The sequence below is a fragment of the Rhipicephalus microplus genome, chromosome 3 (assembly GCF_043290135.1).
Source record: "Rhipicephalus microplus isolate Deutch F79 chromosome 3, USDA_Rmic, whole genome shotgun sequence".
NCBI classification, from domain to species: Eukaryota; Metazoa; Arthropoda; class Arachnida; order Ixodida; family Ixodidae; genus Rhipicephalus; species Rhipicephalus microplus.
This window is the reverse complement of record NC_134702.1, coordinates 237584961-237608547: the sequence shown is the minus strand read 5'-3', so window position 1 is coordinate 237608547 and position 23587 is coordinate 237584961. Positions and strand designations below refer to the sequence as shown.

At 44.9% G+C, this 23587-nt stretch overlaps 1 protein-coding gene across 1 annotated transcript in view; it reads right to left on the bottom strand.

Moving 5' to 3' along the window:
- The window catches only part of LOC119169107 (ribosomal protein S6 kinase beta-1), a 151087-nt gene that overhangs the window by 111166 nt on the left and 16334 nt on the right, over positions 1-23587 (bottom strand). Inside the window, exons 3-6 of the mRNA XM_037420218.2 lie at positions 13088-13205; positions 10713-10781; positions 2050-2121; positions 216-349 (exon numbers count right to left, since the gene is read on the bottom strand). Of these exons, the coding sequence (XP_037276115.1) occupies positions 216-349; positions 2050-2121; positions 10713-10781; positions 13088-13205 (393 nt within the window). The remainder of the gene's footprint in view (positions 1-215; positions 350-2049; positions 2122-10712; positions 10782-13087; positions 13206-23587) is intronic.

Below are 23587 nucleotides of genomic sequence, written 5' to 3'. Positions count from 1 at the left end.
AGTGCTACGTACACATGAGTTGACAGCTCTTTTGTTGTAGTTAATGCATTCGTGTGCCGATGGCGTAAGGTTCTTCAGACGAAGTTAACACGCACGCTACAGATGATATTCATCTATTCTACTGTTCTTAATGCATACTGTGCGCTGCATGCACAAGATGAAATTTCATAGTCAAACGTAAACCATCCTGCGACTACACCAGAGTGAAAACTTACCTAGCAGTGTCTTCCAAAAATATGCCCTCTCGCTCTAGATGCATGAACAACTCTCCACCGCTAAGGTAGTCCAGGATGAGGTACAGCTTGCCACCCGTTTGGAAGGCATAAATGAGGTCCACTATAAAGGGGTGCTGCACACAATTTACACAACCATTTCATTCATGCAGGGGGACAAAGCTAAAAAACGAGCATGAAAGATTACCATAAGAATTAAATGACGCTCAGGACTACACTTAAACATTATTGAAAAAAAGAAACTATTAAGACATTTAAGGGGCCCCAGTCCTTCTGGAATGGGTAGCCATGAGTAAAAATACCAAGGAATTACACCTGGCTGCCTTGCCAACACTTGCTTCCACACAGCACATAACAAAACTTCAGTTGGCATCTTAGAAAAGCTCTAGCACCAAAAGCGCACGAGGAAAGTCGAGTGCGAGAAAGTAGAGGCTTTTAGTATGAGTATAGGGAGAGCCGAGGGCAGATTGTATCAATTACTAATGAATAGCTGAATGCCACAATGAAAAAAGTTAGCAACGAAGTAAGTACAGTTAAACTTGAATATAACGAAAAATGGGCAAATTTCCAGAAAAGTTTGTTACAAAGAAGATTGCGTTATATGCAGGTTTGGTAAGAAAATTTGGAAAATAAACGAAATAAATTGAACAAAAAGGAGATTGAATGCAGAGCTCACCCAAACCTCTTATTTAGCAGTCAAAAACTACGTTACCATTGCTATCAATTATATAGACACTCTCGGCGGGTCCTTGCCTTTGCCGCCATATTCCCTAACTAGTCTAAATTGATAACACGCCCCAGCGCATCGTAACTTTCACAAGCGGACAAAAACGTGCAAGCGTTGCCGAAGCAGAGATCAAATGGGTCGGCCCATCTCTATCGTCTGGAAGACACGTAAGATAACATTCCCTGCATGTTAGAACTGTTGTCAAACACTCAAACAGAAAAGAAACCACAAGTCTTAAACGAGCATGAAAAAATGCTGGGTGAGGGGGTGGATCACTCGGCTACAATGAACTTTGATATTAAGGGCGGTCGCGATCACTGGCACGCTCGCTATCTCGGCAAGTATCCGTGCGCTTTCAATGCGAAGGGACTGTGTGAAAAGAGCACTTCTCCCTGGAGCGGCCGTATTTGCTCACACCAGCGTTTTGTAGAAGTTCCGCGATATCGAATTCGAGAGAGTTGCCTGCCAGCTTTACTTGGTATAATATTAAAAATTTTCGCCACAGCGTTCATTGCATTGCATTCAACAAGCGTAGTGTTGCTGCCTGCTGCGCCGTGCACGCCGCTGCCGCTTCGCGCTTCATCAGCGGCGGGGCACCTGCGGAAGATGCACGCTTGTACCAAAATACGGGGCGAAATTCCTAGATTGTTCGTGGCAAATATACGTTATATCAAACTTGTCTGCCTCAAAAATAGCCCACAGGGCAGTTTTGGAGGATAAATCAACTGAGGAACCGCTCTTTTAATAAGGATGAGCTCTCGTTAGAATGAATTTGGCAGAAGTTTAAAACAAAATGAAAGTTCTTTAAAAGAAAAGCACGGAATTATATGTAACAGATATAGATAAAAAGCAAACGTAATGTTGCAACACATCACAGCATCACCATTTTCGTTGCTGTACCACAGCTACTGGTGGTACTTTTTTTCACTTCGAACTTATGTCGAGCCCTTCAATTCAGTTTTCAAATTTAGTTCCGATGGGTGAACATAATTTGTGTAAATACAATAAGCCTCAGAATTTATTGTAATATGTTATTGCTCTCCTGTGGTGTGTACAAGTCTGCTTGGTACGACTGAACAGAATGCCCACCTTGACTACTTCCAGAATGTTCCGTTCAGCCTTTGTGTGCGCAGTGTCCTTCTGGTTGCGGACAATGGTGGCCTGAATACAAAAGCAGGCACACGTTTCTCAAGAGCAGGCCACAACAGCACATACATGATACCACACTGTACACCAACAACAAACACTTCACTATACAGCAAAAGCACATCAATTCAAACTCGGTTAAACTTGCTGTGAACTCAAACTCATGCTCTGGTCCCGCCTGAGTCCTATGTATTATCTCAACGCCTCCTAGAAAAATTATGCCTGGAACGTCGCTCTTTTCCCATAGGGAGCTCCTTGCCACGCGTTTTGACCAAGTGCCGTGCGAGAGCGCCCGCCTACATACCGCCTGGTCACGTGATAACCACAGCGCACCCAATGGCGTTACTCAGAGCAGCCGGTCTACCGGCGGTGCCGGCGGAGAGCAGACGACGCTGTGTTGAAACACGTTGAAACCTGCCTGTAGCTTCGCAGAATAATTATCTATTAAAACAAACCAAACAGTGACAAGAAGCCTTGTAAGGCAACTCGTAAGACGCACTTACCCAGGCACATAAGCGCAGCAGCGTTCTTTTTTTATTTGTGTTTCTTCCCCTGCCCCCCCCCCCCCCTCCCAGCCTGCAAATTGCGTCGCGGAAAGCCTAAACGAGGGCAGAATGTAGCATATTCAGCTTGCCGTGCTACGTGGTGTAAGTCATAGAATTTTCGACAAACGTGCGGGATTTGCTTATTGCAATGAAGATGAGCATAGTGCATGTCGATGGACAATATAAATAGCGCATGGAAAATATGACTGTCACGCACATTTTTCTCGTAGAAAGGGACCTAACTGCTAGCTTGTAGGCACGTCAATTTGTTTTAAGCGTCTCCGCCTTCGGACGTGCTAGGATGTACAAATATTCAGTGAGTGGCACGAAATAACTCCAGGTGAAGGAGAAAGAAAGGAATGCGTAGATGTAAACTCATAGACACTGAGAACTTTAATTGGGCACAAGGTCAAAGAAACACAGAAACAACAAAACCAAACAGGCGAAGCAAAACTATACACTTTAAGCACAAAGTAAAAAAAAGAAACTGTTCTTAAAATGGTTCTGTGCTAGCATTGTCCACAAGTATCGCATACGCTGTTGAGACACAGCCTATCCCAATACGTGATATTTCATGCACTTTTGTACAGAAGGAAGGCACGATGTCCAGAGTACTGTGGGGACTGTACGAGCTATAATTTGAGAATTTTTTTTAAAGGGTCTTTCTCTGAAGAAACTTCTCAGTTGTGTTCATGTCGGTTTTTCCTTGGGCATAGTTAGCACAATGTGGTTTAATGAACTTTCGTGTGATCACCTCCAGCAGAACTTTGCTGTGGTCTGAATCGGTGATGCCAGTTGAGTTGGCCACGGTAACAGTTCATTGTGTACTGTTGGCAATGACGTGCTCATGGACATACTGGCCGCTGTCGTACTCTCAATGTTTCGAGCAAGGCTCAGCGTCGGTCCACTGAACACGCTAGGCACTGCATCTGGCTTGAGTAGGCGCCTGGTGAAGTCTTGCTTGAAGTCACTTGCATGGAAGAGCAGGCTGCATACCACGGAGTGCTCTTTGATTGCAGTGCTGGGAAAGGTGCCTCTTAATATTTCTTGCTGCCACTTATCATGCAAAGAGATCACGGATGGCACTTCATGAAAGGAAACTCCCGGTTGGTTTCGTCGGTGACTAGAAGAACAGCTGGGTACACAACAGCACCGCATTACGGCCTAAATTAGGTGGAGCGACGGCTCCGCAATAACGAAAGGCATTGCAATAACAGACAGCGAAAAACTACCGCAAGGATATGCTACAAATGGCAGACTGCTATGAATGGCACTACATGGATTCGGCCTGCAAGGATAGGGCAGCGCGGTCACGGCTCACGTTCCAGGCATAATTTTTCTAGGAGGCGTTGATTATCTATAGGGGAAAACTCCCTGTAATGAACTACCATGGTGATTTCAGTGCTACAAAAGACATAAACATGTAAGAAACAGAGAACAGACACGTGCTACAAACAACTTATTTATATATATTATTGCAAAGGCGGCAAACCAAACGTAAAGACACTGGTGCACAGACGCAGTGAGCACACATTACGGTGACACCACTTATCGGGTACGCGCGTGTGCCGTAAAAAAAAACCAGATTCCATTTTTGCAGAAGACGTGTCACTAACACAGTTGCTTACTATCCTTGTAAAAAAATACGAATCAACTGTCCTTTCCTGTTCTTGTTGTCAAATCACCATGTTGTGCAATCATCAACTCGCCCAATAACAAGTTCTCGCTAAAAAGAATGAGGTGGTATATCTACCAGCGGTTAATTCGAATTGGGAGCACCCTGGCTTTCATCCCTCCTCACGGAAATTGGCCCAGAATAATCACCCAATTTACTCATTACTTTCATCTGAGTAAGACAAGTCTCGTGCACTAGTCTAGTTTTATACTAAAAAGCCAATATCATTGCCTTCAATTGAATTTTTATTTTAAATCCCCCAAAACTGGTAGCACACCAGGCTCAAGTAAATATAGCATTTCTTGACAGTACCGGGATGGCATCGTACAATAGAGGCCAGTGTGATAAAATTTTGTCAAATATACATTTAAGGTTTTCGATATGCTATTTCAATGAGGGCTTTGCTTGGACAGAATTGATTTGCTGTAAAACGCAGGTTGTCACATACAGTAAAACCTCAATACAACAAATTTCGAGGGACTGCTAAAAATAATTCGTTATTTTGAAAAGTCATTGTAGAGAAAGCATTAAAATTTGTGCGAAATTCGCAAACGCAAACACATAAGTTGCTGCCAGTGCTGTGTATATGTGTGCGAGCGCGTAACACTCTAATAAGTGAGAAAAAATAACATGAAATAGTGCAGAGTAGTGCATGTTAATTTGAGGAAGAGTGCGATCCATCTTAATGTGGGCAGCTCAAAATATTGATATACAACAGCCGGCACAGCCTGGCTGCAAGAAAGAGAAAGACGACGTTGGTGGCTGGTTGTTGATGAACTGTCGACATCTTGTTCGCCGAACACTTAAGGGGGAGGCTATTACGAAAGGGCTACTTTTTCGTTTGTTTAGATTCCCTAATAAAATTTTCATGGTTTTATACAGCACAGCCTGAGACATGCACCGGCATGTTTAAAATCAATGGCGTATTCAACATACATTCGACCTATGCTTGAATACGCTTGTGCGGTGTGGTACCCCAGGCAAAGTACTTTAAGTGACAAACTTGAAACAATACAAAATAGAGCTGCAAGGTTTGTCCTAAGTCGGTACTCAAGACATGGCAGTTGCACCAATATGAAAAATGAGTTACGATAGGAATTGCTCTTGTGGCGTCGAAAGAAACTACAGCTAAAGCTCTTGTACCGAATATTTCATTGGTAAAACCGGCATTCGAAAAGAAAATTACCTTCACAGTCCTCATTACATCTCTTTGCAAAATGATCAGTTTCAAAATTCTAGAGTACCGTACCAAATCTAATTTGTATGCTAATTTATTTTTGTTCGTTCCATTAGAGAATGGAATTGCTTATCTAATGAACAAGTATGCTGTATAAACGATGTGTTTTTCTCAACATTGTAACCAAGCTGCTGCAGCGCCTTCGGGCTAAGCGGGGTAATCATTGAATAAAGAATAAATAAACAAATAATTAAACATTGATATTTACAGAACAGATAGCATATAAGACATGCTACCCGAATATGTGGTTTACAAAAAAATTGACTTCTTCGAGATTTTTCGGTTTTCAAAGGGTGCATCCCTCCTTAAGCAGGCACATTCTTCTTGCGCAATGCGAAGCATCGGCATTAAACACGGATTCTTCTAGGTGCACATGCGCTGTAGTCTTCGCACTAGTCGCAGCTTCCTTATTACAACAAATGGTATGGATCAGATCGGTCATCAGCTACGCTCATGTGCACGCTTCGTCGTCGCAGTGTGCATCGTAGTGTTCAAGCACTAGTCACTCACGTCGCACTTTTCACTGTCGTAGTATTCATTTCGCGCTGCTACCGGAGTTCATGTCGAACACTTAAACACCAACTAAAAGGCTAGGAAACAGCTGTTTAAGCAAGAAGGTAATGCTGGTTGATGAAAACAATGGCAACAGGGCGAAGCCTGGCATGACAAACAAGTACCAGGCGATGATAATGAAAATAGGGCTATCGCACATTTGAATAGGGCAAGCAGATAGAGAAATAGGCAGACGTTGTGATGACAGTGGCAGGCACAAAGCTGAGTATTATTTTTACAGCCGCGAGTAACTTCTAAAAATCAGTATTCGTTATTTTGAAGTGTTGAGAAGACATGGGGGAACAAAATTTGATACATTATTCTGAAACATTCGGTATTTTGAAATTCATAGTAGTGAAATAATTTTACATTTAACCAATGGACATCTGGAAGGGGTTTTCAAAAAAGTTGTTAATCTGAAAAAAATAATTCATCTGAGGTTCGCTATAACAAGATTTGACTATAACCAAGGGACCCATAATCGAGGTTGTACTGTATATCCTGCATAAGAGAAGAGAAAGAGACTCTTGATTAGAAAAACAGACATTTTTTATTGTGTCTATTGGCATTCTACTCTGTATAAGAATGGGCAGGGGCAATACAAGATTCCAGAGGAGAGAGAACAAATCTTTTAATCCAATATAACTGTCAAATTCGTGCTCTGTTGTGCATGTAAATCGCTTGTTCCATGAAGTAGGCCCGAATGTATATACAAATTTGACAGAAAATGTTAAAATCCAAGCTGTGTTTGAACGTATTGTTCTCCACGCACATGCAGTCGTGTCGTTCACACTTAGCATGCTAAACCAACTAGCCAACTAACGCACCTTCAAGTTGAAGCCCACTTTGCACCCCGTGCTAACGTAACACCTACCACTGAGAGCAGCAGCTTTAAGCCACCAATTCATCTTATTCTTAAAGTGCATAAATTTTCTCATGCTGCACGCGTCTTTTACTTTATAGTTTTTATGTAAGCAATCCAGTCGGTGTGTTGCAAGAGTGTTACGATGCTAGATGTGAAACCCGTTGAAGTTGGCACTCGAAATGATACAGCTCTCGTGAAAGCCTTCCACAAAGTTGCCTGCATGCTTCTAGAATAAGCAATGAGGTTGGTTTATCGAAATCATCCAGATGGCATTGATGCAGTGGAGGACGCCAGAAATTTTGACAACTTGGAGCTCTGTCTGTCTGTGTCCATCCGCCCGCCCGCCCGCCCGCCCGCCATGACTACATGCCACGCTCACGATGCACTGGCGACCGTTTCGCTAGCTTCACTTATGCCAAATTCGGTATTATGGGATGTCAATGGATGACGAAGGTATGATACCATTGAAATTATGATAAAACATGGGATGCGTGTCATTTATGGTGCATTCAGACGATGGATCGAATCCCGATGTGGCGGGACGGACGGCGCGTCACGTGACCTCACATCAGCGATTCCCCTCGTCCGCCACTCGTCCGCGCGGCTCGCGGACGGATGAACCCAACCTGTTTCTCACATCGGGATTCTGGCAGGAAAAAGGCGATACTTCAGCGGATTAGCTTGGGATTTCTGGCAACCAGTACACTTTTCGTCTGCTCGTGGCATGTCCTCCATGGCTCGCGGATAGCTGCATGACTGGTCGGCATGATCTACGCTTGAGCATGGTTTACTTAGTTTCCGGGGGCTTTGTTCTCAAGTGATTAAATACGCAGAAATCACTCTTGGTGGTTCGAGAAATGTCGCCGCCGTCATTTGACACGCGAGATTCTTAGCCGTCATGATGGTGAAATATTCGAACTTTTGCAACCGGTGACGTGCCGCCTCTAAAAAAGGATGGGAGACGCGTTCAGAAGTTCTACAACTGGAGAACAATGTAGTCGAAAAAACATTCTGCCAGCAACTCTCTTTTCTCCTGAAAGAATAACACTCCTCGTTCATTTGTCACAACGCGACAGACATCGCAGTCAAGCGTCGCTTCTTCCATGTGGAATACTCTCAAACCGGTCTGCTTTCAGCGGGCGCAGGTGAGCAGAGAACCTGCTGTCGAGGGCAATCCGGCTGTTTTCTCCTAGGACTCCGTCCGTCGTGTGGATGCGCTTGCAGGCGGATCATCCGCGGATTAGCTGTCCGCGTCCACGACAAATCCGGATTCGGTCCGTCGTCTTGATGCACCATTAACAACATGACTAAATGCAACGCTCATGATGCGCTCGCGGCCGTTTCGCTAGCTTATCGTGTACCAAACTCAATATTCAAGACGTGAACGGATGACATAGGTAAATGACACATTCAAACATGATAATCATGACATGCATGTCATGTAACAACATGACATGTCACACTCATGATGCGCTTGCGATCGTTTCGCCAGCTTCACATATGCCAAATTTGGTTTTACGTAATGCCAATGGATGACAAAGATGTTAATCGTGACATGAGTGTCATGTGAGAACATGACTACATGTCACGGTCAAAGCATCAATAAATTTAGACGTGACGTTGTGCGTGTGCTTGCCGGTGTTCATTTCGTCGCGTCACACCGGTGTTGCCATGCCAGGCGCTGGTCCTGCCGTATACTGGCAGACGCGCTGCGCTGCGTTGCTTAGACGCATGCGCGTTTCAGCGCGTCCGGCGTCCCTTCGTCACAAAAAGGGGGAGACGCCGTGTTTTTTGGGTAACGCATCCGCGGGTTGCCTTCAGGCCGTGCTGACAGACGCTGGTCGCGTGGGTGGCGCCTGGCGTCACACTACAGAGTCCTCGGGTTTTGCTGACGTCGCATCGCTGTGCCCAGCGTGCGCGTGCGTCAATGCTATATTGGAGTATATTGGGCCTTTCATGATGCGCTTGCGGCGATTTTGCTAGCTCCACATATATCAAATTTGGTGTTACGTGACGTCAATGGATGACGAAATATATGACTGGTGCAAACATGATAATCCTGAGACGCATGTCATGTAAGAACATGACAACATACCACGCTAATAGCGAGCTCACAGTCGTTTCGCTAGCCCCACACATACTAAATTTGGTATCACGTGGCGTGAATAGAAGACGAAGGTAAACAACACACCCAAACGTGACAATCATGACACGGAAGTCATGTAAGGCATCATTTACCTCCACCTCGTAACGTTGCGCCGATTTCTAAGCGACATATCAACATTTCTGATTCGTGCTTCGCATGTCATCGATTCCCACTGTACGTGGAATCTTCCAATTTTCATTATTTACATACATACAGGGAGTAGGAGGGAGATGGCCCGGTGCGGGCCAACCCTCAAACACACCAGGTGGGCTCTTCGTTACAGAAGTCCATTGGCAGCCAACGCGACTCGAGCTCTATTGACCAGGGCCTTCTGGATCGCCATGTCGGAACAGCTGAGCAGGGCCGACTCCCAGTCCTCTCGGGTGGGGTTTGGTTTTGGGGTGAGGTGCGGAGTTGACTGGCATGTCCACACTATGTGGAAGATGTCGGGAGACTTCTCCGCACAATACTGGAATTTTCCTGTACAGGCAGGATCGAAATATTTTAAAACTGCCGGGCACAGCAGTGTTTTGGTGTAAAGGCGGAGGAGTAAGTGTTCTTCTGCCTTTGTAACGCCTTTACAGGGTTTATGATAAAAATTGCGTTGCCAAATCGATAGAATTAAGTAATTTCTCTAAATGTTAAGGCCTGATTAAGTTCGGGATCCATCTCGGAAAGGTCTGAATGCGTTGCCCAGAGAATGAGCACGCGGGCTGCGGCGGCAGCCGTTTCATTGCTTTTGAGGCCCGTGCGAGCTGGAGCACGTACGATTCTATGGGACGCAGGACGCAATTACTGTTTTGTAAGATGCAGTACGCCAGGTATGGGACGTAACCACGTTTAATATTTCTGCAGGCCTTTCTGGAGGCCATAATGATGATGCCCAAGTCCTGGTCTGCTGCAGCTAGCGCAATTGCGACTTCTTCCACACGTGTTATGTCTTGTGCTCTGAATGTGAGCCCATTCACAAAGGCCTCCACATAAAAGATGCTGTGTTTGTTCCCATAATGGCAGGCTAGTGCCTGCACCCGTGCAAGGCACCTGACATTGTGGTCCTCACCTGTCATGTTGGCTGGAAGAAGGTGCACGTGCAGGGCATATCTCCAGGCTTCTGAGATGCGTACGCGCTCCTCCGTCTCAGTTGAATGGTGGATGTGTAGTCGGGCTAATAGGCAGCGACCTGACGAAGTCTTTGAAAGTATCGTGTATTCAATTGGTCAAGTGTGCCTCCCGGAACTCTGCGAAAGGGTTTACCATCTCCAGGCCCATGAGGCGCTATGTGGTTATTGGGAGACCGAGAGCATGCTTGTACATCTTCCCGAGAATCGCCTCAAGGGCCTTCTCATCGAAGTTGCGCAGGTGGAGGCAAGAAGCAAAGTAGAGGACTCGACTGGTTATGAATGCATGCGCCAGCCGCAAGGCGTCTTTGCATCGTAACCTCCTGCACTTGTTGGAAACCTGGCGAACCGTGACCAGGACTTAATCCTGCAACCTTCAGGCCAGCAGTCCGAGTAGCATAACCACTGAGACATATGGGCACTTGCAATAGAAGAGCTCCGCCAGAAGAGAAAAAAAAAATTCCGCACCTTTTTGAGTACTTTCATGGCGAAAATACGACCGCCATCTTTCCCAGTGAGCTTTCGGACTTGGAAAACCTGCGATCAAACACGAGTAAAGAAGAGGTTAGCAGCGGCAATGTTCATGCACACAAACACAAAAGAGAAGAGCTGCAAACTGTCAAGAAAATTTCTACATTTAAATAATATAAATTACGGAATTCATTTGGCAAAACATGCTCATATTATGAAGCATACATTAGAGGCGAGTATTTGCATTGTCTCCAACTCTGATGCTTTCTTCTTAGGAACTCCACAAGAAATTATGATCCATAGCCAAAACTTAAATGGCTGAAAAGCCTTTGATGAGCTTTTACAGAACACATCAATCTAGCAAAGAAAGTCCTTAGGATCATTAGCAGTCTGGTGTAAGGTCTCTGTGTAAGGTATGTAGTTTGTTACAGAGATTTAAGGCTGCATTGCTATGGATTGTAGCAGCATTATGTTCAGATGCCCCTGCCCATGGCACATGCCTTAGGTAAATGACAAAAATAATTTTTTTTTTATTTATTGTGAACAACTGTCATACGTAGTACCTAGAATACATTGATATGAATCTCGCATAGTCACCGCAAATATTTGTATCATTAGAAATTTGGGGAACCAGAAAACACGGAATGTTATTACGCAACAAAAAAAAAGCTAGGACAGATTTTCACTTATTGTGTCGCAGTTGGACTACAGCAACGTCATAAAGAACTCTGAATTAGTGACTGTAAGGCGCCTAAATGTCAATGATTAAATTTTCATTGGTAAATGCAGATGCTTGCATGCTTGAGTAATTAATGAGCCCGTTGTATCGTGATCCATAACAGCTAGTAGCTCCATCCAAATATTAGTGCGCTTTTCTGTATGCCACCACAGTGCTGCGGCAAAAATTACTTAAAAGTCAACTCCAGCGATTTTTGGACGTCAATGGATCTCAATGAAATTCGCTAGGAACGCTCCTTTGCACATTTCCGTCATTTATGCCAAATTGCATGCTTGAGAGATGCACTAATTGTTTGCAAATGAATTTTCAAGGTATGCTCGAAACGCTCACCTGCCTAGACAGAATTATTGCCATCACTCCCTGTGTGACGTCATGTTTGGTATGTTAATGAAAGTGACGCAGCCAATTGCATCGCTAGCTTTGGCCCCTACAGCCTTTGCTGAGCTGGGCACAAGGCGATTGCAGCAGTGTTTGGCACATAGAAGCTTCCTTCCTTTCTCTGTGGTGTTTGGCACATGATTTTCTGTTCACTATGGATGGGTATGCGATTAGGGATGAAGGGTGTTTCGTTATGGGCTGCTCAAACCGCTCATACAAGACACAGAGGATTTGCTATCACAGCTTTCCGAATGACAGCGCTCTCTGTGAAAAGTGAAGCAGAGCGATCAGGTGGGACAGCTGGTTACCGAGCGAAACGGCATGTGTGTGTTCCAATCATTTCTCGCTGGAATCATACACGTCATAGTCACCGCTATCCGACAGCTCCGAGACACTATCACTCGGATGCACTCACCTCTGCTCCGAGTGCCTGCTTGTCCTCGCTTTCGCAGTTTTTGATACTCCACGCCGGTGGCACCGGTATAAGACTTCCTGTTCTTATCAGAGAGCGCGTCATATGTGCACAGCGTGCTCGGTTGGGTCTAGTTGCGGTACAGCGTCTTTTTGCTTATGAAAAATTATTTTGGAATTTACCAAGTGTTTCAGCTATCGGGCTCGTGACAAGAGTGCCTTAGGAACATATAAGCACCATTACGTTGACATGAAACCACGAAGTCAAAAAAACTTTAAAACTGCTGTGCTCTGCCTTTAATTTCTTATCACAGTGGTGCTTGGGATGCTTTTTCGGAGATTCGCAGTCATGCCAGCACAATCATAAAAATTAAGTAGTCTCCCGCGCAAATGGAGTTCACATGCAGGAGCACCCCGAACAATCATGCACCCGGACAGTGCAAAGCCTAACTTCTTCACCTCGTCTTTCACAACAGTGAGGGTAGTGTATATTCGTATCAAACGCCACAGGGTGAAAATCCATTTACAGCAGCTGTACCCCAGTATATTGCAGGCTAATGGGCCTTGGCCAAGACCACAAAAAAAATCATATCATCCCAAAATTTGTACAAGACGTGATCGTATCACCAAGGTTTCACTTTACTTTTATTTGTTGCATTTAGTCTAGTACCAACGAAGTGCAGTCTTGTTAATGCCTGAATTCCACAATTACTACTACATTGCCAATTCATTTTCAAGGATTCCCACAGGCTGCTAGCCAAGCCATGAAAATGCAGCTAAAAAGGTTTGTGACGATAAGAGGCCAATCAATTTTTTGAAGCAAGGAATGCTTCTCCGAACTCACTTTTCCATAGCCACCTTTGCCGAGCACCTTGAGCAGCTCGAAGTCCTTGGGGCCAGTCTTCTCCTGGTTTGGGTTGACCGTGTCCTCGGACAGCTGAATCTTCTCCACATCTTGCAACCTATAACAGCAATTCCTCGGTCAATCCTCAATGAGAGCTTGTAAACATATGCACTACCCTAGGTCGACACAATGGCAAGCTTGACACACAATGCCCCTGCTGTGGCAATCAGAGTTCCCATCGGATAGATTAAATAAGAAGCCACAAGTGAAGCCAAAAATAGCCAAAATAGCCAAGTCAATTATTCTTATCACCAAACTTGTAACCAAACGATACAAAACTAGTATTACGATTGTTTTTATTATTATTATATCTGAACAACGACTATCATTTCAAATCAACAATAAAATTGAAGTAAGAGCACATTATCGTTTTGCCTCTTGCTTTGTCTTCGACCCATGAGCAAGTTGCAAATAAATGAAGAAATTACGAGTTCATTGCACTTGCATATAGTATCTGAATAAAATAATACATAGAGCAACTGCCAGAGACAAAGTGATGATATGAAATTTCAGCAAAGCAGTCAGTAGGAATCTTTCCCGCAGCTGCAGGTCACACTTGGAAGTCATCATATGAAAATCATCAGTAGTTTGCATAATGCCGATTCAACATCAAGTGCTCATGTCTGAAAATTACCAGCCGAGCTCCTTTCTGGTGAGGATCTCTGTTATTGAGATGTTCACAGGAGAACATGCGCTGTGCATCTCTTTTACAAACTGTCTCTTAGCATCAGCGTTGATGGCGGACAGTGTAGCGTGCCGATAACGAGTATCAACAAGCGCTGAAGAAAGTGCCAAGTCCAGCCACTTTCTTTTCGCCAAGAGACAAACAGGAAACAGGTATTCTCACAACAGGTGTTCTCACAACCTCGCTCCGAAACAGCCATCCCTTTCTAAACAAAGTTAGTTTTTTTGTTCGTGCAAAACGGTGCAGCCAATTCTTTTTTGATCTACAACAGTTTCCTCATGCACATAACTTCATCAGTTCATAGACAAAAGTCAAGCTTAAAAGTGTGGCAGCTTGGGCTAGTTGGTATGGCATGATGATAGTTATAGCGCGAGAACAAAACGACGACACAGAGACAAGAAGGACACGAAAGACACGAGCGCTAACTTCCAACTGAGCTTATTGCGCAGAGCACGAAAATATATAGAGGAGACAGTGACCATGGCACAAGAGCAGAACATGAGTAAGAAAAACCAAAAACAAACAACACAAATACAAAGGCACTGAAAAACAGCAAAGAAAAACCTAGAAGAAACCGAACCAGAAAGGTAAAGCTACCTGCCCGCACCGAATCCTTCGAGGAACCTGCGTTCCTTCTCGGACTAAGCCACGGAGGGCTTGCTAATCCAAGGCACCTGTTCGCGTTACCTGCCCGCACCGAATCCTTCGAGGAACCTGCGCTCCTTCTCGGACAAAGCCACGGAGGGCTTGCTAACACAAGGCACCTGTTCGCGTGCCATCTGCGCAGCCTCGACAATGACCTGGGTGCTTACATCTCTGTGTTTGTACAACGTCGCTGTTTCCTCGAAGAGGGGAACACACTTGCACTCAGTGCAGTGCTGGGCAAGAAAACCATCTTTCCCGTTTTTAACATTGTTCGCGTGCTCTCTCAGCCGATCGTTCAGACACCTTCCGGTCGTTCCGACATAACAAGCACCACATGAAAGAGGGGTCCTATAGACGACTTCCCGGGAGCAGGCCGCATACCTGTTTCGATGTTGAACTCTGCATTTCGTTGATGATTGCGTTTTCAGGGGGTTAGCCGATTTGGTGAGGCTGATTAATTTGAACGGTGCCGAGAACAGGACACGAACTCCAACACGTTTTCCGATTTTTTTGAGCCTATGTGATATCTGGTGTATGTATGGAATCACGGCTATCCTTTCACGTTCTGTATCCGTGTCGCTCAGATTCTGTCGCTTCCTCTGCTCTGCCTTATTAGTCCGCAGGATCGTCTAAGCAACAGACGCGATAAACGCCTCGGGGAAACCTGAAGCCTTAAGGCGGGAAACTTGAGCTTTGAAGCTCGCAGAGGTATTGTGGGCGCACGACCTATTTAAAGCATTCTCAAGGCAGGTTCGTGCTATGTCTCGCTTAACTATCTTACTGTGAGCAGAAGAAAAGGGAAGTAGAGGTTTCTGCGCACGTGGTTCATAACACCAACAGATGTGCTGTGAGCTAAAAACCAGATTCAAATCCAAAAAGCGTAATTTGTCATTATGGGGAATTTCATGTGTCAACACAAGAGGCTTCAAACAATTTTCGAACACACCTATAGTTTGAGTGGCCAACGAGTGAAACGTAGAAGACTTACAATTTAGAATAACCAAGAAATCATCCACGTATCTAAAAATTTTGACGACATGCGAGCCTTCTAACTTTTCCTGCAGTTTTTTGCCCATTTTTGCCGATAGAAGATCACTGAGTAGAGGTGCTATGCATGAACCAATTGAAACACCCTTTTGATTGCATTTATCTGCAGAAAAATGCAAGCAATTTTTCGAGCAGCAAAATGATACTTCTGAAGCACTAAAATCTAAATTTGGAGCAGGTTACAGGTAACAAAATTTTTTATCACAAAAGACTGAATTCGGAGCAGTATGAAAAAGAAGGCTGACATTTAGGAAAAAAAGTACATACAACCAGTGAACATCTCCTCAATCGTGCAGAGTGAATATTGTGGCAATATGATCACTGCTATTTTAACAAAAGTAGTATTTTGAACCACCCCACTCAGCAAACATGTGATAAAGTCCAAATAGTATTTACCACACCTCTCAAATCCTTTGGCAGGCTTGAGAACTCAATGTGGATCTCCCAAGCTAGCAACCTTGAGATTTGAGAGATTGAACTGAAGAAGTGGTCCTTCGCCAATTACATGCAGTACATGTAATTTTGGCCAAAAAAAAAAATCGACCATAGCAGCATTTTGTTTTAACTTTATATGGCAGCAGAAATGTCATACACTGCTACAAATGATTGCCTGTAACTTTTTTAGACGTCAGCAATCACATCAGTACTCCCAAATATGTGGTGTATACACGCATGAGTAAGTGAACGAACTATGCTGTGTCTCCCGACTAGAGCCAACAGCACGTTCCAAATTTTAGAACACATTTAGGGGCGAAGCTCCTTAAAGCGGCACTTGTTCGTCTCTCGTAGTAGTCGTAGTAGTAGTAGTAGTGTGTAACCAGTCTTACGTTTCGACCTGCAAGGTGGTGCCGGTGGGAGATTTCTCCTGTGTGTTGTTGAACAATAAAAAGTTTGCAGCGTGCACGTTAACTAAAAGCCGAATTCTCCTGCATTTCATTCCCCATTAGCAGCCATTGGCATGTACATTGAGCACTATCTGACAAGAAAGGGTTGCTACGTTATACTCAACCTTCTTGGTTTTAGGAAGGTTTAGCGAGTGTTGGGCCGCAGTGCTATGAATACAGTCAGCTAGTATATACCATGAAACCGAGGTAGTTAAAGGTGGGAAGTAGACACGAAGCGCAAGCCGTAAGAAGGTGTGCGTGTGCCACCTCTCGTTTAGTCCTTGGAATGTCCGCTAAATGGCGGTGCTTCTATATGAGGAATAAATGATGAAAAGATGCGAGATTGTGGTACTTGAAGTGTTGAATAGATGGACGAACGGACACGCAGACAGATGCATGGACGGATGCACGGACGGATGGACGCATTAACGGAAGCAGGGGTGGATGCACGGATGAACGTAGGAACGAACGCACAGATGGACGTACGGACGTACGAACAGATGCACGCTCGGACGGGCGGATGGACGCACGGACGGTCACACAGACGGACGCATGGACAGACGGAAGCAAGAACGAATGGACGGACGAATGCTTCGCCCCACTCTCCATTATTTACTCCGTGGATATGCTGCCATTTTTTTTTTGAAGGACACCAGTTTATTGCGGTGAATGTGGCTTGAGTGGTGTTCTCCATGAGTTGGAATAAGGCCAAGAAATTTTTGAACCACTACACCCCCTCCACCTCTTTTTTTTCTCCAATGGGGGTTAACTTTAGAATCTCTCTGCTCGCTTGCAAGGGGTGTTCAACTAGATAAAGTAAAAACGGCACGCACCTGTTGGCCCGGTGACTACACCGAAAAATCTATCACATGTGCCATTGCTACGGCAACAGTGCTAGCAATCGCAGCACATTGAGTTTGTTTGCACACAGTGAAAAGAAGCATAAGCTTTCAGCATTAGTTCCCAACATGCCATAGCCACATTGGCTGCCTAGGAAATTGATATTTTCCGCAAAGCGCTGCTGGCTACGGCAACGCATTTTTGTGTTGAAGTAGCGTCCACTCGCCAATAAAGATCCGTTATGGTCAGCAGACCGATTTTCGTGCAGTATTGTTATTAATTTGGTCGATCATGTCCCGCGAGTGTCCCGATTGTGGGGTTATGGTTAGTGTCTGGATAGCTGGAAACCAAAAGAGATGCACTTGGGCTGAGGCTGAAAGTTTCATGCAAGCAGCCTCTGTAGTTGATACTTTGCAAAATAACGAGCACCACCTGGCATACACTTCATAAAGAAATGAAAGTTGGCTTTCCAGCAAAAATGTTTTTCACAAAACCTTCTCTTTCCGGGCTGCTTTTGACGCTCTGTGTTCAGCCCGCCACAATCCAGCGAAGGGTGGACCAGCACCACGGCTTTTCAGAATTTACTGTAGAAATTTCATGCTCCATAATTGGTTCCGTCGTGCAAGGAAAGAAAGGAGGAAATGAAAGACGGAGAAAAGGCAGCTCTGCCCTAGAAGTTCCAAGCCTGAGGGAGGTGCAGAGCCTTCTTCGTTTTCCTCGTTCATCCTTGTTCTCTTTTCCAGCCTTTTTGTTTCTTTCTCTTCATATATACTTATTTCAGATTTTATTTTCTCGCTTTCTTCCTCTTTTAATTTTTATACATAGTTTGTGTCCTGTTTTCCTTGCCATGATAGTAATGTAATGTCCGCACTTTTGCCATCATTATCAAGGAAAATGACTTCTCTCAGGTGCAAGCATGCACTCAATAGGCTGGCTACGCTATACGTGCTTCTGCCTGCGTTGCACCAACGTTAGCAGAATGGAATGAGCTTCCACATGCTATCGTCAAGCTATCGTCACTTCGTTCTTTCACAAATGCCGTGCAAGATTACCTGTTACCTTGAAACGAGCTGTAATATAGCCTGGATATCTAATGCCATGGATGGTACCAAAGTTAATCCACAAATATGCTGGAAAGTTGAGTGTAAGTAGCAGTGCCAAAGATAGCAAGGACAAGTGGTCAGGAGCACAGAATGAACAAATGACCAAATGGATCTTAAGAAAAAGGACAGGATTGGTTTTCGCTGTGGCAAGAAATTACGAAGGAATGTGCCCTATTTTACTTTCACAGTTAAAAAAATCAGACCTCATGGGTGTGATGCAAAAGCACATCTTGTAAAAAGTGCCGACATTATGCGAGTCTATACAACATTTGCACACTCCCATAAACCAGGATGAAAGAATGACCAAGCGGCTCCAACGAAGCACCGTTGTGGTGTGGCAACGAGAGGATGACCGCAAACAGAGTGGTAGGTAGCGTACAACAGCTTACACAGAAAACAGGCATACGTGAAAAATACACACACACATAACGCAATAGCTTTCCTAAAGCACTTACTTATACAAACAAAACAATACCCCGCTCTTTGAGAAGCCCGTATATTGACAAGAATGCACACACGCTGAACAATGGAGTACTTTCTGGAGAGAATGAAGTCATCACCAGCGAAGTGGTTAGAATAAACCACCATGGTGTCAGTCATCTTTCCAGTGCGCAAGTTTCTGATCTATGCCATTCTCCGTAGTGCATCTACATCCTTAGGGAAGTGATACAATGATACGTTGCCACCTTTCCACTGCATTAGAAAGTGTGGCACTCTTCTATATCGGACTAGTAGCGTGACGAAAATAAAGAAACTATGCAGGCGCTTTTCAACCCCCACAACATGACAACATATCTCCTTCCAAGAGTGACCCTGCTAGTGCCATTCCCAGGCGCAGCCGCTAGATGGCGAGCACTCAGGTGGAATCGTGCATAGCCTGGTGGTGTCAGTGGCATGCAGCTGTCATATTATGTTAGTAACCTGTGTCACACAACCCCTCTTGAAAGGCCATCCAGGTAATGGCCATCGAAACGCCACAACTTCATCAACTCGGCTCAGCTGTTGCGCTGCTACAAGGCAGTTTTGAAAGGCCATTGAGTGGCTCAGGCATTTACCACAAAAACTGTGGGGCACTGCAGATTTCGTATCCATGTTACCTCAAGTTCACTTCAAAACTCAAATGTATCTGATAATGTTGAAATATTTCCATATTAGCTATCAATGCATATTTAGCTACAAGTTATTGAGCAGCAAAGCTGTGGCGAGCGATACACAGTGAGATAGCACACTTTAAGATGAGCATGTGCTTGTTGTCGAGAGTATGTGTAGTTCACACATGCCAAGTGGCGAAAATGCTCTATTAAATAATTCCCAACCTTCACATATACTGGTCTTAAAGCACACCGATTAGGTTCCTTTTTTCTAATCACCTTGCTAATCTTTTGTACGAGTGCATCAGGTACACCGGGAACAAGAGGACACGTTCGCACCGTTTCAGTTTCCGTCACTCAATGGCCATCGGAGTTTCAGTGGAGTTGTGGGGTGCTTCGTTCACTGGATACGACTATTGACTCAATGACCTTCAAAAACACCTGTTAGATGGGTATAAGACTGTTTTTCTTTAGTTACATTCAGTTCTGATCACCTGCCACAGTGAACAGTGAGTAGCAACAAAGGCTGGGTAGCAGGCCACCCAATCACAAAGCGAGAGAAGAAAATGAACAAAAGCAAACTGATAATACTTCCCTAGGAAAGCACTCAATGCGGCCGGCTGCCAATGACACTGCTAGAGCTGTGCAAACAGCAAAACTATGAGTGTGAAGCGAATTCGCATATTGCAGTGCACGTGCAAATCGAATCGTATATTTTTCAAATATTTATAGAATATTTTTCAAATACTTTGAAGCAAAATTGCAGAAAAAAAAGTTGGACGGTAATTCTAAGCATATTTTTATGGGATAGCAACACGAAAGGTTTTCTTTTGGCTAGGTGGGGTGGTGTTTCATGGCGGGTGGTGTTTCATAATGGTCTTATTGGGAATGAGGCAATGCAGAGGCTGAATTGTATTTATGTACAAACACGTCCACTCTTAAATGCAACGTTTGCACGCAGGGCATGCCCAGATTTCGTTTCCTTGCAAAACCTTACCGACTTGGATTTTCATAAAAATGGTTTACAGTTTTGACTCCTTTCGACAGACTCGTGCCTTGCACGAACAATTTCAAATTCACTTGCAGTTGGAGCCAGCAATGCCACGGGTTCAAATTTGAGTGTTCCCTTTAACAGTTGACTGTACTGTAAGGTTTGGTGCAACCAAAACATTGCTGACAACAGTTTACATAGAAAAGCCAAAAATCATACTTGCTCAGCCTTTCCTCCTCTTCCAACTTCTGTGGAAGCACAACTCTTTTCAAGTGCAGAGTTCCAAATATACCTTGTAGATGTGAATATGGGAGATGATTTAGACTCCAACCAAAGCTTTTTAAGAAACCCGACGTTTCGAAACCGACTTGGTTCTTTCCTCAGGGGTGACTGCGGAGACTACGAAGCAGCGGCGTCTTCAAAGCACTCGCGGAACGGATAATGACTCCCCTCCTCTCTCTCGTTTTGCCGTGGAGCGCACTCCATGTGTATACACATACACATGTGTATACACATACATTTGCCGTGGAGCACAGGCCATGTGTATACACATGGACTGCCATAGGCTGCCACAATAGTGACAACCCGTACATCGGTGAAACTAGTGATTTCAAAAAAAGATGCCACAAATATGACGCCACGAAATGACGCGTGGTCTCCACTGCCCTCGCTGAACACGCAGGATTTACAGACCACCAAATAGACTTCTGAAACGTGTGTGTTATGAACAAAAAAATTAATGCATCTTCCCACGGGGGACACTCAAGTACACTCAATGCTCTCGACTGAATCCCGAATGCCTGATCCAGTCGGTGAACGGTCGTGCAGCATGAACAGTCGGTTTTTACTAGCAGACGCTACCTGCGTCGGCCTTGTGAGGCGAAAGAAGGGTGGGAGGGGGGTAGCAACAGTTGGCACGAGATGCGAGCATGCACAATAGGGGTGTAGACACCACCACTGACGCTGGATTTGCGAGTAGGTGTGACTATAAAATGCTCCACATAAATAAGTTTGCATCATGCCTGCACCTGGAATCCAGATACAGACAACTGTACATACGCTGAACAGGAATGATGGGAAACTTCCGGCAATGTACTCTGACTGCTTACGTCCCATATTTAGGCGTACTTAGGTATGCTGTGCCTTTCTTATGGCTTTTATTGTGAACAAGGCTCTCTCTCATATCGGGTGCTGAAACGTCTGTGTTCCATGAGTCTGTGTATCCTTTCGAGTTTACACTAAGAAGCAAGAGTTATGCACTGTTTTTTTTTTTTTCACACGCCTTCTAGCAGCTCATTGTAGATGCAGCTGAAAGAGACTTTTTGAGCTTTGATGAATGGTAATGCTTATTTTTGTGACGGTCGCACAGAACTGTCAATTTCCATGACCTGGCCAGGATTTTCAGAAATTCTCTGACTTTTCCAGAAGGGTCCTAAATCACTGACTTTTCCAGGTTTTCCAGGTTAGTAGACACCCTGCGGCACTGTGTGCTTGGAAAACATCTCGATGTGCGTGAGTGGAAGGCCTACTGTATGGCAGAGATGAAATCGACATTAGGCTTGCCATTTAGATAACGGAAACCAAGATCTTCTAAATTCAAAGAAATGCAGCTAGTAGAAGCCCTAAAGTTAGACCAGAAACCAACTATAAGGTTTTCGTATCAAATTTCGTGCCAGTCCTAGCAAGAAAAAGGTCCCTTGTGCAAGCACCTGCACAATGCCTACTGAGCACTGATCATGCCAACGAAGTGGTTCTCAGAGATGTGACGAGCCCTCTTGTAAAGCATTTCAGCAGTTTATGGGCAGAGAATGAAGAGCTTGCTTATTTTGTCAAAGTCCTCAGGGATGCTAATGAAAATGATCCTAGAGAACATTTGGATGTGAGCTGCTCATGCTGCGAAGATGCACCAGCATTTCATTGTGGGGGTGCTAATAATCCCTTTAAAATCGCGTGCGCCTCGTGGCGCACATGTTTCGCGCATAAGTCGCATTTAGGGTTCACAACTATCGAACGATATGTGCCGCAGCGCTCACACACGGTCTTCATCATCATCATTATGAATAGCGCAGTAGTGCCAGCAGTGACTCCTGGCGGCGTGGCTTGGTAGCAGTCCTGGGCGGGGGGTGCCGATCATTCGGTAAGCTGCTGTGTGCGGCGAGTCGGGCCACCTTACAAAGCTGATGTCTCCTTGCGGCTACCTCTTCTGCGCCTAGGCTTGGTACTGTGTGAATGCCGGTTGTTGTCGAGCGACTCATTCATCATAAGGCTCTGCACAGCCACCAGTCGCTAGTGGCACAACTAGGTGGATCGCGGTGTTGAAGAGTTGCACTCTACTTCCCTCATTTTTTTTTTTTTTTGTCTTGCAATGCACGATTAAAGAAAAGCGACGGTTGTTGTTGCTGGGCGTTTCGGTCCCCACTGATGTATCTGCTATTAGTACTGACCATCATACCATCGTACCATGCTGGCAAGGTGCCCAAAGTTCCCTTCCCTTTGCCCTAGAGCATTGTTCTATTGAGCCTTTTGAGTGTACGCAGCGGGAGTGATGTAACCCGTGGTTGGCTGCCTTCTGCGCATCGTCTTTGCCGTTGGCCAGGAATGCAGTCGTGAGATCGGGCAATGGACATGCCTTGGGCCTGCGCAACTGACTGTAGTCCAGCACCCTCGTGAGCCGTGGTCACAACCAGAAGATGTGTCGGCGTGAGTAATGGTTCCTCGTGCCAACGGCCATGTTGCTGTAGCGGAACTGGTGCTGGACTGAAGTCGTCGAGCCGGACCGTGCAGCAGAGACAACCGACAGTGGTGTCATGATGCACAGACATTCTTTAGGGACGTGTGTTATCACCTTTCGCTAGAGCTTATGTAGCTAATTTCTTGCATGCTTTTTTTTTTAGTGCGAAGCATTTCTTAGAAAAACTTCGGCGACTTTGAGCGTATCTATTTATCTATCTATCTAGCTGCCTACGACTTTTAGCTTTCCTGGCCGTTTGGATAATAGTATCGATACCAAACTTTGTATGGCATGACATTGACTTGATTGATATGTGGGGTGTAACGTCCCAAAACCACTATATGATTATGAGAGACGCCGTAGTGGAGCGCTCCGGAAATTTTGACCACCTGGGGTTCTTTAACGTGCACCCAAATCTGAGCA